Source organism: Tupaia chinensis, unplaced genomic scaffold (assembly GCF_000334495.1).
Source record: "Tupaia chinensis unplaced genomic scaffold, TupChi_1.0 Scaffold149168_1, whole genome shotgun sequence".
NCBI classification, from domain to species: domain Eukaryota; kingdom Metazoa; phylum Chordata; class Mammalia; order Scandentia; family Tupaiidae; genus Tupaia; species Tupaia belangeri.
Window position 1 is genome coordinate 831,779 of NW_006209014.1, and position 17,364 is coordinate 849,142.

General features: G+C 36.5%; 1 protein-coding gene across 2 annotated transcripts in view; it reads left to right on the forward strand.

Annotated features, from left to right (window-relative positions):
* Window positions 1-17,364, forward strand: part of FBXL4 (F-box and leucine rich repeat protein 4) — a 56,288-nt gene that overhangs the window by 18,835 nt on the left and 20,089 nt on the right. For both annotated transcript variants that reach the window (XM_027769254.1, XM_027769255.1), the window contains exon 5: window positions 6,423-6,636. In XM_027769254.1, the coding sequence (XP_027625055.1) occupies window positions 6,423-6,636 (214 nt within the window). The remainder of the gene's footprint in view (window positions 1-6,422; window positions 6,637-17,364) is intronic.

Sequence of the window (17,364 nt, forward strand, 5' to 3'; positions counted from 1 at the left end):
CTCTTTTTTATGTAAAGTAGCTCATTCTGGTACATGAGAAGCAGCATTAGTTTTGAGAAGAAAACAGCAGTACAATTTTGAAAACTTTAGACAAGTAGTGGATAAGGACGTCCTTTTGTAAAGTGAGAGCTCCAGTCTATTTCCTTACCAGCCATTTCTCTTACATTTTCAGTTTACGCAGGTTAGTCACTGTGGTGGGCCTGCTTGATTAATCACAAAAGTACATATATTAATTAAAGTCCTCCATCTTTTACTGTAAAATTTCAGCCAGCAAAACCATAAATCTTGATGCATTCCATTACACATAGTTACTAGTTCTATTAAGAAAAGAACAAGTTAAAATCACAGGGAGACTCGTTTGGTGAAGAGCTTGCTGGAGTTTTTGCCTCCAATTGCTATTGGCCCCCTCGATTTGACTGCCGAATTGATAGTCATTATGGCTTGTAGGCAGCTTTCCCAAAATAAACAATAAATATTCATGGCTTGATTATTAATGAATACTCAGCGAATAAGTATGGTCTATTTATGATCATTACTGTGAAGAAGACTTATTTATACTTAAAAGAAGTAAAAGTACATTTTTAAACTAGAGGCCAAAGATGATGAGCTGCTTTTCAAGCAAGACTTGGGGAAAAAGTTTCATGTTGTTTATTTTTGTTGTCTAAAAACCTTATCGCCTCACAAGTTAGAACTATTTAACTGGATTTTAACGAACTTTTAAGGAATTTGTATTATTCAGAATAGCAGAGAAATAGGTTAAATTGGAATAAAGTGAACTTAAAGCTTTTAATCAGTTATTAAAATCCTATTCTAGCTACAGATTTGTCATTTGCAACTTTGAGTACTACTCATGCATATCATTACTCATTAAAATCAGATCTAGTATAATTCCAATTTTTCTTTTATATTACAGTTCCCTAAAATCCCGAACATTCCTCTGCCTCCCTGCCTGTTTGTGTTTTAAAGCTTAACCGCATCATTCTGTTTAAAAAGGCTTAAGTTAATTTTTCACTGCTTTATTTCTTCATGTAGTTACCAGGTCACCCTGATCTCACTTCAATAATGTGTGGTGTTTGCTTGTTTGTTTAAAGAATGTTTTATTTAACTTTATTTATTTATTCATCCATTCCAATTTGACCAGAGAGGGGCAGGGAGAGAGAGAGAGAGAAAGCAAGAAAACAAGCTGCGAGGTCCAGGACTCTAACCACGGTTGGCCATGTGGAGTCCAGTGCCCATAGTCACCATGCCACCTGCCAGTCCCGATATATATATTTTTTTACTCCAACCCCTGTGTTTGTTATTCCTTCAATCCTTCAAGAAAAATTCTTGGATACTTTGTAGGTAAGGGAACTTTATTAGCTATTTTGATAGAGAGTGACAGTTTTATGTATAAAGAACACATTGCCCATTCATGTGTTTATTCAGTTACCTGCTTATGGTTTATGTAGTTGTCTCTTTTATGTTATCAGCTGCTAGAGAGTACAGACAAATTTAAGAAGTTCCTTTACCCACTTTCTACTATTGGTTTCTTCTGTGCACACAGGAAGTTTGTTTTTTAATGGCTTTATTTTGGATCAGATATATTAAATAATTTTCCAAGTTATTTGGGATTAAAATGATCTTAAATATACTGTTTTATAAAACTCAGTGAGGGTCAGCTAACAAAACCTAAGATTAGGAATTGGAAGCCATGTATATTTATATCTAATTCTCTCCTTACTTTTCATACTTCAGGTAGCATTGTGAGGATTAGTCCCTTCTATTTTGTGATGAGTAAACTAAGATTAAATCGTTCATTCATGTGATGTTAATTATTTTAGGGTGCAAGTTACCATTTAGTAAATTACTTCTTATGTAGTTGTATTACTCTGAACAAATTAATTCACCTCATAAGGATAAGCAATTTATTTCTCTCTCCAGAGACTCCTTTTCTCATAGCAGGAGACCTAGTTTAGGATTGTTTATCTGAACTTAGGTCTTCCCTAAAACCCTCAATATCAAGAAATACTTTGAGACCCTGTAATGCAGAATGAATAGGCTGCAGGAAATAAGTTGTATTTCTCCTTTCAAGTGACCAGTAACACAGCAGAGATAAATAAATGGTTGACTAAGGCAAAAATATATATGTAATTAACACGTTGAAACAAAACTTCCTTGAGGAGCATTAAAGAAATAAGAGTTCTCTCAGCTGATTGAGTTTGCAGCTCTCGCTTCTTGGGTAAAGCTATTAGTAAAGGGTAGGTACTATAGGACTTACAATTTAGGAAGATGGGTTATGAGATTACTGACCAGATAATCTGCTCAGAGTAAAAATCTGCAGTATAGGAATTGAGGAAGAGAAAGTCAGGTAGTGTAAGTATGGTCATTTTCTCTATTGTGTTTTCAGATTCTATCATTTCATTAAATCAGTTTGGGAAGTTTTCTAATGTCTGTTAACAGTTCGCTTCCTGGTGACTGGCTTGACAAATCTCTATAAATTTTCTGGAGGGGAAAAGTTAAAAAAAAAAAAAAAAATGAGAGCAAAGATGAAAGGAATGTTAAGGCATCATAAATCAAATATGAAAAAGAAATGTAGAGCTAAGTGCTTTGCCAAATAATGAAGATCTTAAATAACATGCCTAAAAGCTTAGAATTATTAAATAAAAATAGGATACTCTTTAATTTTCCAAAATCTTCCATTCATTTCCAGACTACTAGCTTATAGATAATGAAGGACTTCCCACAACTACTGAGTATACTCACAGTACAGTAAAAATACTTATTTTATACTTCTTGGAGAGAGTTTACTAGAATTCTCTGGCCATTCGTCTAAGGTAAAAATAGCATGTCACCAGAACTTAGCTTGTTAAAGAATAAAGGGAAATTAAATTTATAAAGTGAATTTTCATATTTGGAAATTTGAAATATTTTTTTCACAATTAGAAAATTCATTCAAATAACTATCATCAAATGTTTTTGTGTGCATAATATTGTTCTAAGTACTGAGTACACCAACGATCATTTCAATTGCTAGAGGATTTGAGGCAGCTTATAAAACCTAGTATTAAAAAATATAGTAAGCAAAGGAATTGGGGTTAAGAGAAAAATAGTAGATGGGAAATAGATGATGCCAAAGTTTGATTCCACAGATATTATAGAAGACCTATCATGATTTAGCATTTATCACCATGTTTGGTGCCACTGTCTGGATCCAGTCTACCATCCTTTTTTTTTTTTTTTTGAAGAGGTTTTTGCCATAGGGCGCGTGCATTTGCCAGACAGAGAGAGACAGAGAGACAGAAAGCGAGAAATCACCCCCCAGGGAGGATGGCCATGTCGCAATCCCTTCTCCTCCATTCTCCTCTCGGGATCTTGGGCACGCACCCATGCCTGGCGTGAGTTTTAAGCCACCAGGTCTAGGACGCAAACCACAGTTGACTACATGGGAGTCCAGCGACATAGCCATTATGCTAACTGCTGGTCCCTACCATCCTTTTTTCTCTGGATGTTGGAATAGTGTTCTGATGGCCCTGCTGTTTTTGAGCCTGGTCCTCTTCAGTCTGTTCTCACATAAGAACCAGAATGAACTTAGTAAAATACAAGGAGGAGGTATCACTTCTCAGCTCAAAACCTCTAGTGATTGAGAATCCTTTCTCCCTCAAAATAAAAGCCAGTCTTTGTAGTAACTAACATGCACTATATCATTTGCCCCTCATCTCACTGATCTGCTTCTCACCTCCCCCTCATTCCGTGCTTCCTGCATCAACCTCTTGTCTGTTCTTCACTCTACTTGTTACCTTGCCCCAGAGCCATTGCGCTTGCCCTTCCCTTGGTCTGAGTGCTCTTCCTCTAGTTGTGTGCTCTATTCACCCTCTTGGAGGAGGTCTTTTAGTCTCTACTCAACTCCTCACTAGAACTGTCTGGCCCACTCTTCTCACCCTTGACACTTCCTATTGCTTTTCCTTTTCCCTGCATTTATTTCCTCCTTGGCACTTTTTACCCTCTAACATACCAATACTGTTTCTTTTACTTATTTTAAAACAGTCTCCCTCTCTCTTTACTTACCAAATGTAAGTAAACTGCATGAGAGCAGGATCTTCGTTGTCCACTGCAGTCTTCCCAGTGTCTAGACTTCTGCCGGTCACAGTAGAAGCTTCATAAATATGTGTCGAGTGAATGAATGCAGGTGCTTGATGTTTAGTTAGTACACCTAACAGAGGAAACAGTAGTGGGATGGGTTGGAGGAGAACCAGGAGATTCACATTGGCAGCATTAGAACTTTATTTTTTTTAAGTTTGTTTATTTCTTCCATGAAAGTGAAGTCAGAAGGTGCCCCCAAAAAAGGGTCTTCCTGTGGAGATCCACCCTCAGCCTGAGGCAACCAGGATCACAGCCACATATGCATGCATGCACCCAGCACGTATGGGGAGACCCAGGGAGGCAAACTCAAGATCTTCCCATTGTGCTTGCTCTTCAGAACCACAGAGTATTTTGTTACCACTACACCAATGTGGCTGGCCAGAATATCAGAGTTTAAGGAGGGAGTGGGCAGTTGTATGAAGTGCCACAAACCATATAAAACAAGTCATTACAAGGGGCTATTGAGTTTAGGATTTAAAAAAAAAAAAAAGTAAATTTAGAAAAAGCAGAATACAGACAGCAGTGGATTAAGAATAAAGATGTGTTTGGCAGTAAGGAAGATGTGTAGGCTACTGGATGATTTGCAATATTTAAAATAAAGTTGTAGCAACAGAATTTTTTGTTGCTGTTTAAGTATGAGTTGGCCAACATTTAACTTAGATTTTGATGTTTATATTTTGACCTTTATAAACTACTTTCACATATGATTGGATGTTCAAAAGCACAAGGCGGTGTGGAGAATGCTGTTACTTACTTTAAGTCTGCCTGGTAAAGCTGAGGAAATACTGGAATTTGTATAAATGCCTTTTCCCAGGTCACTGCTAAGAAGTAGTAGAACAGAACAAAAAATCCATTTTTAACTTCGAATCCAGTGTTACTTCATTTACACAAGTGATCTGATTTAGTCCATTTTATTTCTTTATTTATAAGTTCATTAAGTCATTTAAGGACAAAGGTGTAGCATAAATTAACTAACAGTGTATTGCTGATGTGACACTGAAGGCAAGATTTTGTGCAGAGACCTGTGGAGGATAATTCGCTTAGCATTTAAGGACTCACTTGGCTTAGTTTATAAAGCCCCATGAATTCAGCTACTTCTAGATGCATGTTTACTTTCAGATTGTTTTCAGGTGATGTTTATGGGTAGGACTGTTTCTTACTAAAACACTGTGGTTCCTACTCTGAGAAAGCATTTTGTGTTCTTCACCTTGAATTGTTTTGATATATTTTATGTGAAACTACAATGAAATATTTTGTAATAATTTGAACATCAAGCAGCCAAGCTGCTAAATAATAACAGCTTCAAAGAACATGTCACAACAGTGTAGTTAAACCAACCTGAAAATTTCTGAGTTGAGAGGAGGCCAGTCTGATATTTCAGGTCATTTAATTAATGCTGTCACTTGTATGCAGCATTTATACTATCTAGTATTGAACAAGTACTATTAAGAGGGAAATATCTTCCAAGAGTGTAGAATTTTGTTGCTTTTTTTGGCTTTACCAACTCAGATGTAAATTATAGGTAAGTAGGAGAAATATACCCTCTTCTTTTAAAATTTTCTACTTAGCATTAGCTGATTCTTTAAAAAAATTGCTAGAAAGCACATACACACACCAGAGAGAGACAGAGATGGAGAGATAAAAAGAACAGTGAGAAAGTACACCCTGTGGCAGATAGTCATGTCACAATTCCTTCTTCATTTCTCCTTTTAACATTTTGGGCACATGTACCCAGTGTTTTTTTAGGCTGCTGGATCTGAGACTCGACTGCAGTCAGCCATGTGGGATCCAGCCTCCTCAACCACCATGCCTCTAGGTGACTCTCACAGACATTTTGCATGATATGAGTCCATTTCATCTTCTCAGGTTGATTTATTTTAGTTTAACCATACATACTGCACTATGTAGTGAATGAGAATTTAAGTGAAGTAAGTTGTACATTTTCACTAGTAGAAATCCATTCTTCTAAGCATGTCTACTTAGAGAATATTTAATTCCAGAGTTTTGCAAAAATATCTTTTAGTTTGGGTCAGCTGTGGTGGCCATAATACTAGAAGCCATGTGGTAGGCCCAGGGTTAGATCCTGGATCCACCTGACCATATCAGGTTATGCCCATGGACAGTCCCATGATCCTTATTGACTGAAGAGCTGGTGGTGGATCACTGCATGGCAAGTACCTTGTTAAGGGTACTTAACTCTCTGTCTCACTCTCTCACTCTTCCACCCTCATGCAATAAAAAAAAAATAAACTTTTAAAAACTTTTTAGTTTCATAATATTCACATGGAATATTGTTTTTGCAGGTTTCTGAAGGTTTGTGGATCTGAATTATTACGCCTTGAATTATCTTGCAGCCACTTCCTTAATGAAATTTGCTTGGAGGTTATTTCTGAAATGTGTCCAAATCTTCAGGACTTAAATCTCTCATCCTGCGATAAACTACCGCCTCAAGCTTTCAACCACATTGCCAAATTATGCAGCCTTAAACGACTTGTTCTCTATCGAACAAAAGTAGAGGTAAGAACAACTCATCATTTACACCTTTGCTAGTGTAATGGCTAACTGAATCTTTAGATATCTTTAATTGCTCATCATAATATGACTTCTGATTTTTAAATAAAGTTTATGACCCTATTTGACTACTCTAAAACCATTAGAGCTGATTCAGTCATTCCAAAGTTACTCAGAGTCTATTATGTTTTAAATTATGAAGTAATGTCCTTCTCTGTGCTCTTAAAGTCTCTTTGATGCTGCTCATGTTCCTAGGAAAAGAAATAACCAGTGAGTTCAGGGAGCTGAAAGGCTGACTGGGAAGGAATTAGAAAAGAGATAGGATGATAGTATGCAAGAGAATATTTGCTTCAAGGAGGAAGAAGCAAAGTGGAATTTATTTGGGACCAGACTTAGGGATTAAAATTACTGATATCATTGTTCATGAGTCTCACTTTTAAAAATGGAATTATGTCATATGAATTAGTGTACTTGCTTTTTTCACATAACATATCTGGGACATCTTTTCAGTGTGTATGGAACCTATCTGACTCCCCTTGAACTCTGTAGGGTATGTTATACTGTACTCTATTGGACATTCCCCAAATGATTCTCATTTAGTTCTCTAGTTGTTTTCCTTTTACAAACTACCTAGCAGTGACGGTCTTCTGCACATAATCTTACCTCTATGTCCTGTCAATTCTGTTGAGTCCTAGAAGTGGGTTTAACAGCATCAACTTGAGCCCCTGTAATAAATACCCAGGTTCTTTTCTTTGGGCAGTGGGGAGAGATTTTTTTTGCTATAGGGCGTGTGCGCTCGCCAGAAAGAGAGAGAGACAGAAAGTGAGAAATCACCCCCCAAGGGGGAATGGCCACACTGCAATCCCTTCTCCTCCATTCTCCCCTTGGGATCTTGGGCACGCACGCACACACGCCCGGCATGAGTTTAAGTCACCGGGTCCAGGACTCGAACCGTGGTTGACTACATGGGAGTTCAGCAACATAGCTATTACGCTAACTGCTGGTCCCAATACCCAGGTTCTTAATATTTATTCCTTTTACTCTCAGTATGTTGACCTTTCTGTTCCTTGAGTATTTTGATCTAGTTCCAGCTCATGGATTTTGTCATCTGCCTGTCCAGAATGTTTTTCCAATTCATTATGGCCTCCCACTCTTTAGCTCAATGTTCAACTTAACCAGTTTTTTTTTTTTTTTAAGAGATGGCCTCTTGTACACTGATAAAAAGAAGCCCTGCTTCTAGTTTGTCTCTTTCATGTCACTCAGTTTTATTTCCTTTTTAGCATCCTATCACCCTCTGAAATGGAATTTATTTTTTTGCTCAATGTCTGTCTTTTTGCATTAGGGCATAATGGTAAGAGCCGTGTCTGTCTTTTGCAGTGCCATGTTTCTAGCATGTAGAATTTTCCCAAAAGGATCTACCAATAACTTTTCCCTGTAATGGACCCTTAACCTGTCTTCAATATTACTTAATCAAGGTATTCAGCCTCTCAGTATTTCAGTGTCATCATCTCTAAACGGAGATAATAAAAATGGGAGTCGTACAGGCTCATTGTAAAGAGTAAATTACCTGTAAAGTATTTAGATAGTACTTAGAATATAGGAAACTCTTAATATACATTAGCTACTAGTAACAGTACTAGTAGTAATATTATCATGACAGTTCTGTGGCCTGTTTTACTATCTGGTAAAAATCACCAGGAAGAAGAATCTCATTATTCAGTTTTACTTTTTCATAAATCTGTATATATTTATTCTTTTAGATGTATCTTTCAATGAGGATTTTATTAGAAGTACACTCATTGTATTTTCATTTTGCTCTCTAATAAGACTTCCCATCTGTTTATATAGGTCTTGTTTTATATCCATTTATAGTTTACTTCACTGAGGTCTTATGTCTTTCTGGATAAATTTACACCTTGCTTGTTACTCTTTAAGATGCTATTTTTCCTTCCATTTATTTTAAACTAGTTATTGTTAGTATGGAAAAGTTGTTTTTTTTTTTAATTTATTTATCTTGTTTGGCTCACCTTACTGAATGTCTGCATTGTCCTAACAGTTTGTTTTTTTTTTGTTTGTTTGTTTCTGTTTTTGTTTTTTACTATGTCTTTTGGATTTTCTAATCATACAACTACATAATCTGGAAATTAATACCCCCCCCCAGTATTTGAAGTATTACTGCTTTAGTTAGAACTTCATAAATAATGTAGAATAACAGAGTTATAGCAGGTTTACCAGTGTTATTCTTAATACAGTGGAATGTCCTTAATTAAAAAAAAAATCATACAGGTATTTGAGTACTTACAAGTTATAGGAACTGTTCTAGGCATTGGGACTTTAATAGTGAGCTAAACAAATATTCATACAGCTTACTATTTAAAAAAAAATAACACAGGGCATATGCACTTACCAGAGAGAGACACAGGGGAGTGAGAAAGCACTCTCCATGAGATATAGTCATGCCACAATCCTTTTCTTGTCCATTTCTCCCTCCTTTTGGGATTTTGGGCAGGCATGCATTTACACCCAGAATCTTTCTCAAGCCTCAGGCACAAGACTCAAACCACACTGCCAGCCATGTGGGATCCTACCACCCTAACCACCATGCCATGGGCTAGCCCAGCAGCTTACATTTTTCTTTTTATCCAGGTTTTTGTAATAGGGTATGTGTACATACCAGAGAGAGACTGAGAGAGAGAAAAAGTGAGAAATCCTCCCCCAGAGGTTATGGCCACACCAGTCTCTTTTCCTCCATTCTTCTCTTGGAATTTTTGAGCATGTACACACATGTGCCCAGTATGAAATTCATGCCACCAGGACTCCAGCCACAGTTGGCCATGTGGGAATCCAGCACCTTAACCACCATGCCACCGGCTGGCTTTACAGCTTACTATTTTAATGTTACTCAGTGTTGCTTTCAGATAAGTAATCTTTATCATTCTTATCTTATGAATATTTTGTCAAAAATATGTATTATAGGGACCAGCAGCTGGTATAATGGCTATGTCGCTGGACTCCCATGTAGTCGACCACTTCTAATCCTGGACCTGGTGGCTTAAACTCACGCTGGGCGCATGTGCGTGTGTGCCCAAGATCCTGAGAGGAGAATGGAGGAGAAGGGATTGTGGCATGGCCATCCCTCCTGGAGAGTGATTTCTCACTTTCTGTCTGTCTCTATCTTTCTGGCGAGCGCACATACCCTATATAAAAAGCCTCTCCAAAATAAAAATTACATAGATAGATAGATAGATAGATTAGATTAGATTTTCTAAGCCTCTGTTAACACATTTGTATTAGTCTTGTATTCTGAATAACAGAAATACCCAAGTCTCAATAATTTTAAAAGAAAAAAGGTTTAGGCATTTGTGTATCCATGTTTATTGCAGCATTATTGACAATTGCTAAGACATGGAATCAATCTGTGTGTTCTAAAACTGATGATGGGTTGAAAAACTGTGGCAGATAGATACTATGGGGTATTACTCAGCCATCAGAAACAGTGAGTATCATTTGATTCAAAGTGGATGAATATAAAGGACTTAATATAAAGCAAGTGAGTCATACTTTATAGATACATACTGTGTATCCCCATTCAATATATACCCAATATCTGCACTCTATAGCAGAAATGGAAATATCTGAAGATACGATAGTAGAGAGGATAAATGTTGATACCAGAGACTGTAAGGAAGGGGAACGAATGGTGGAGAATGGGTATGAGCTGCAAAGGAAAGAAACATTTAGCAGACAAAAGAATCTAAAAATCTTCTGTTGGAAAAATAAGTTCTGTGATTTTTGCTTTGCAAATAAAAATTTAAAAAGAATATAGATTTATTTAGCTCATAGTTTTGGAGATCGAAGTTCAAGGTGAGGTCCTCCTGTTGGCAGAGTCCTGAGATATTTCAGGGCATCACATGATAAAAGCAAGAGAAAAGCAGAGCATGCTGTGTATGTCTCTTTCCCCCTCCTTGTGAACCTACACTCAATCATGGGACTCTATCTTAGTCATTTCTCAAAAGTTCCACCTCTTAGTCCTATAGTTGGTTTAAGTTTCCTCTTAATATCTGTACAGTCAACCAGTATCAACAGATGAACTTTAGGTGGACACATTCAAACCATAGTAACACTCACTTTTCTTCTTTTATATTAATATAAATGGAACGCTTATGATAAACAGACTTTGCATTCCTGGGTATGCTTTTAGTTTAATACATGCCTAGGTTGATTTCCTAATGTTTTAGAGCCAAATTGCTTGGTTTGGGTTACTAATTTACTACTTTGAGGAAGTTTCTCAACTTTCTGTGCTTTCCCTTCTATAAAGTAGAGATAATAATAGTATACATGTCAAAGGGTCATTGTGAGTATTAAATGATGTAATATATGTAAAGTGGCTAAGGGTGCCTGGCTCAGAGTAAATGTTCTCTAAGGGCCTATGCTTACAAGTGGGTGTCTTTTTGTTTTGTTTTGTTTTTACAGAGATTGAGTTATGGTTTGCCTTTTCATTCTGTTTCATCAGGTTTGGGATTAGGGTTATGGCAGTTCAGTGAAATGAATTGGGAAGCTCCCCATTTTTTCTTTAATCTGGAATAATTTGAACAAATGGAAATAATCAGTTAGATAGAATTTACCTATAAAAGCATCTGGGTATAGCCTTGTTAGTGGTAGATCAAAGTAAATGTCTTTTTTAGCATTAACAATTTTTTTCCAGTCTATGGAAGCCTGAAAGTTTGTGAGAATGATAGTTTCTATCTAATATAATATTCTCAATTTGGGGCAAAACATTTAGCTAGAGTTTAGCAGTAACCAGGTATGATAGGGCGAAAACTTTGGGTTTAGTTTTGGCCATGCCAGTGAACTTAGTGATTGACACAAAGTCCCAGATGCCCTGACTGCCACTTTAAATGTGGCATCAGCCCATGTTTTCATTGGTCTATGATGAAATGACTGACCAATTATCAGCTCTGTTTTCTTGGGTAGGAATATCTGTTCTGAAATTATGCCATATCTGTTCTTTATTGGTACATTTACTACTTTATTGGCCTCTATACTGCAGTTTGAGATCCACCCCTCCACCCAGTAAGATAATGCCCCACTTAAACATTTTCTGATTGTTTAGTTTAAAAAAAAAAATGCACTCGCCCAGACAGAGAGAGTGAGATAGACTCGATGCCACAATCCACGAAAATTGATATTAGCAAAGTAAAAATCCCATAGCACCTTACCGATGCTTACTTCAAGAAAAAGAAACTGCGGAAGCCCAGACACCAGGAAGGTGAGATCTTCGACACAGAGAAGAAATACGAGATTTCAGAGCAGCACAAGATTGATCAGAAAGCTGTGGATTCTCAAATTTTTACCAAAAATCAAAGCTGTTCCTCAGCTTCAGGGCTATCTGCGATCCATGTTTGCCCTTACAAATGGAGTCTATCCTTACAAATTGGTGTTCTAGATTTTTTTGCCAAGAACCTAATTAAATAACTGATCATAATGCAGCGGGAGACCTCAAAGTAGATACAGTCTTTGCTTTATCGCTGCAGGTCATGTGAAAGCTCTAAACAAAGACATAATCTACTGCTAGGCTTTACAGGCAGAAGAAACCTGAGCTTAGCCAGAGAAAGCCAGGAGAGGCTTGTTTAGAATCACGAGGTGCTCCCTAGCTGAAGCTGACTTTGCCTCCCTTGTATCAAAGGAGCACAGAATGGCTCAGAGCCACAGCATTCTCCAGCAACGCAGATGCGCCCCACTTGTGTTAGTTGTCCTTTCTCAATCTGCAGCTCTACCTCTCAGGGTACTCTATTTCTTTGCCCTCAGGCAGGGCGAAGAAATATAGCATACTTCATTAGTAAATAATCCTTCGAGGAAAAAAAGGATTAAAATAAAAAGTGTATATTAACTTGCTAGGCATCTGTGATGATTTATAAAAATAGATTTCTTGATATACTATTGAAATGTTATATGTTCATATGACCTATGTGTCCAAGTCATTAAACAGGGTATAGTTTTCTTAAATTTGCCTCAAGAGACTGGTAGAATATGACTATATTAATTAAAGTGTGATTTATGAGGATCGAGAAGATGTCATATGTCACAGATGGAAATATGTGTACTTGTACCTAAGTCTAGATTGTATCAGCCAAAGCTTCCTCAGTTACTTAACTATAGTTACAAAAATCATTGGATGTGTTACATAAAACTTAGGTTGTTTCCTATGTTGTTTCCTGTAAAATTTTTTATTAGGGCCTGCCACCGTGACAGGACAGTAGTATGCTGCTCCACAGTGCTGGATCCATATGGGAGATTGGGTTTTGGTTCCTGGGTCCACCTGTACATGTCAGGTGTGTACATGTATGACCATGATCCTGCCTGGAGGATAGATCATCGTGTGAGACCCTATTGAGGCTGTCAGTCTTTTTCTGTGATTCTCTTTTTCTCTCAGAAGAAAGAAATTAATTAGGCTATCTGCCCAAATACTATAAAAATAATTTATATACTACAGAATTCTTCTGACATTGAATATGTAGAGAAATCTATAAAATTGATTTTCATTGATCTACACTTGATTTACAATAAAATTTAAAACTAATGCTGTTTTATAGATATAAATGACAAATTTAAATTTGAGAAAAATTTACCCAGGGAGTTTTTACTTTTAGTTTTCCAACTCTGTATTCAGTGTTCTCTAGCTATACCAAGCACTTCTGTTATCTCCTCATTCTCGGGATCCTACTTTAGAGTCCCACGTGAGCGCTAAATAACTCAGAGGACAAGCTAGGAAAAGGTGATTCGGTCAACTGATTTCTTTTAAAACAAGCAGAAGTAGCAGCTCGGGTGTTCATATTAATCTCTATCAGTCATGAATACCTCCCTTGTCACTTAGCAAACCATTATGTCACTTTCTTTTCCCTTTCATAAACAGACTGTTTTAATCCTGTACTTAGCGGTGGGTAAGAGCAACCAGACAATGAGAAGACAGGATGTATAAGACTTTCTGTCCCAGCCTTTCACATAATCATTGACATCACACATTCAGATGTTGCTGACTGTTTTGGAAAGGAGGAGCAGCAGTTGATTCCAGGTGCCTCTGCTTGCTTTAAGGAAATGTCTGAGAAGAAAAAGAAGATATGAATTCAAGGTTTCTGGGAGAGATTATTTCGATTTAGAAGAACCACAGATTATCCTGTGCCACTTGTACTCCTGTTATTCTAAATCTTTCAAAATTAAGATATTAGCAAAAAATTAGTATTACAAAATATTGACATTATTATAGTATGTTAACTAACCTTTAAGACTTCAGTTTTATAATACAGTAAAGTTTCATTTTATGGGCCTATATGTAATTTAATACACATGGTACATTTATGCTATTTTATAAAATTTAAGCAAGTCTGTGTGCATAGTGAATAAAACTTTAAAAGATTTTGGAGAGTTGGATTTCAGTCTCAAAGTCTGGGAAAACCTATTGAATATATAATATTATATTTGCTGTCCTAGACATTTTATTCTTTATACCAGTTCCTGAGGGTAGATAGTATTTCCATCTCACAGATGATGAAATTAAATTCCCATATGATTCATATGCTGCTCAGTGACACAGAGCCAGGATTTGAACCCAGGTCTGGTGGCCTAGGTGTTATAGTTAAAACTATAAAATATGTAAGAGCACAGAATAGTAGTTAATCTAATAACTTGTCCGCTCTATCTAAAATAGGGATTTTTCTTTACTCCTTTTCTAACTTGTAATTGGTAAGGAAGTTTAACATTGTAACTAACCCTGCATTATAATCCAGTGTAAAATATGAATTAGGTTATATTTTATAAATATCTTCTAGTCTCAGATATTGTCTACAAGAAAATGAATTTTTCTTTTGTTCTTATTATGAATAAAATTGGCTAGAAGTCTTGGTGATTCTGAATTTGTAAATTACAATGATTTAAATTACGTTTAGAAACATGTAAGTGAAGCTTGATAGTATCAATACATAATGAACTGCTTCACACAAATGGCTTACATAGACTTACTCTCAATTTTATACTAAAATGGGAGCATCATCAGGACATACAATCCCCAAAATAATGTTGGCATGCAAATTGATGTGGTTTTGATGTCTGGGTGGTGAGTTCTTAAGTGGATAGGCATAGCCAGGAGTGTTCAGGCCTGATTAACCTCACTAATAACAACAGCCTCATGAAGGGGTCACATATGGGAGGTTGGGATTTGGTTCCTGGGCCCACCTGTACATGTCAGGTGTGTACATGCATGGCCATGATCCTGCCTTATGTTCTAGTAGGTAGATCCTGGGATATTGACGTGGCGCCTCCCTCCATCAATGGTTATTCCGAAGATTTAGCTTCGTAAGATAGAAAAACAGTTCAGTTTGATCTCTGAATTTATTTCATGAGCTCTTTTTCTGTTTTTTATTTTTTGAAGTGTGTAGTATTGCAATAAAAAATTAATCAGAGAAGTAACAAATGGCTTTTTTGTCACTGAGAAAAAAAAAATCAGTAAGTCATTTACATAAGTCAGCCCTGTGGCTCCGTGATTGGGGGAGCACAGTCATGGCTGACTATGCATTTTGACTCCTAGTCCAAGTGCCTTGAAAAACATTTAGGGCACGTGCACATATGCCCTAAATCCTGACAGAATGAAGAAAGGGATTATAGTATGACCATATGTCATTGGACGTTGCTTTCTCTTTCTCCTTTCTCTTTCTCTGGCAGATTAAATATTTATATATTTTTGCATAATCAGTGGCAAATCCTGATAGAATGAAGAAAGGGAGGGAAAGGGATTATAGTATGACCATATGTCATTGGACGTTGCTTTCTCTTTCTCCTTTCTCTTTCTCTGGCAGATTAAATATTTATATATTTTTGCATAATCAGTGGCATCTATTTGTTAATTTTAGTAGGTGCAGAGAAGTAAATATATTGCCTAATCTAAAACAAAATATATTGCATTAAAGAGAGAAACTAGAATTGAACTGGTATACAATAAGCCCCAAAGCATCCCATTATTAATTGTATTAATATTATTAATAGCAGTGTCACAGATCTTTGCTTGGGTAGAGGATGCTCCATGTTAAGAGTCCTTTTTTAGAAAATATGATTACTTCCCATTTTACCCGGAATAAGCAGTGATCCTGTAATAACTTGTGAATAGATTGGTAAAAAGGGAAATTTTAACTGAATTTGATGGAGCTTTTAAAGTTGAATAAAGAACACTTTACACAAAGGATGGAAACTTAGAACAGGAAGAAAACTTTAGTTGCACGTAGTTTCCTCTATCTTTGGAAAAAATAATTATAATAGTTAGGAATTATAATGATTAGAAGGACTTTCAATCCCTTTGATCCTTTTCTTCTCTATTCATAACACTCTTATTTTATATGATCAACATTAATTGTAAGCTCTTTGTTAGCTATACATAATGATGTGTTTTCATGAGAGTAGAGCTATAAAAACTCTCATTAATGGACTTTTAAAGACTTAAAAAGGAAAATAACTTATTTTGAAATAATTTTAGACTCTCAAAAAAGTTGACCTCAGGCTTTAAAACAAAACTATTTCCCATGTACTCTCATCCAGATTCTCCTACCATACATATGATTATTTTTCTGGGCTATTTGGAAAAATGGGTTGGAAACGTAATGACCCTTTACCCCTACAGAGGCATTTTAAGTAGAAGACATAATTTACCCATACAGGAGCATTTGCCTGCCATCTGCTCTTATGTACTTATGTGATGGGCTGAATGTGTCTCCTCATAATGCATATATTGAAGTCCTGACCTCTAGTACCTCAGAATGTGACTAGATTTTAAGACAGGCTCTTAAAGAGATAATTAAGGTTAAATGAGGTCATTAGGCCAGGCTCTAATCCACTGTGACTGGTGTCCATATCAGAAGAGGAAATTAAGACACAGACACATGTAGGGAAGACCATGTGAACACACCAGAAGACAGCCTTCCATAAGCCACAGAGAGAGGTCTTTGAAGAGACCAGCTCTGTTGACACCTTGATCTCAGGCGTCTGGCCTCCAGTATTGTGAGAGAACAAATATCTATGGGCTGAACTACCTGATCTGTGGGCTTTGTTGTGGCGGCCTTAGCAGGCTAATGCAACTTGTAAAAGGATTTTTTTATTATTTTATTTTATTTTGAATTTATTTATTTACATTCATTCCTTGTACATCATTATAGTACACAAAATGAGATTTTTTTCATCCTGAATATCATCAACCAATAATTTCCCATTTTTTGTTTTTTATATATTTTGTTTCCCCCGTTCCCTACTTCTCACCCTCTGTCTTTTCTTACACTCCTCTCACACTGTCTCTGGTATCTACAGTTGCTCTCCGTGCCTTTTTATTCCCACACTTTATTGAGTCACAAAAGATCTTAATTAATCTAAATACTTTCAGTAGCAAGTTTATCTGTGTTTTGTACTCTTATTTCTGTGTGTCTGACTTTAGTTTTCCTGGTATAGCACTCCCTTCAGAACTTCTTGGAGAGGTAGCCTGGTGTTGGTTGATTCTTTCAGGTTTTATCTGAGAATGTTTTTGTCTTTTCTTCCCCTATGAAGGATAATCTTGCTGGGTATAGTATTATTGGCTGAAATTGTTTCTCACTTAACACTTGGAATATATTTTCCCATTCTTGCCTTGTTTGCATAGTTTCCAGTAAAAGGTCCAACATTATTAGCCTGATGGAATATCATTTGAAAGTAACTTGATGTTTC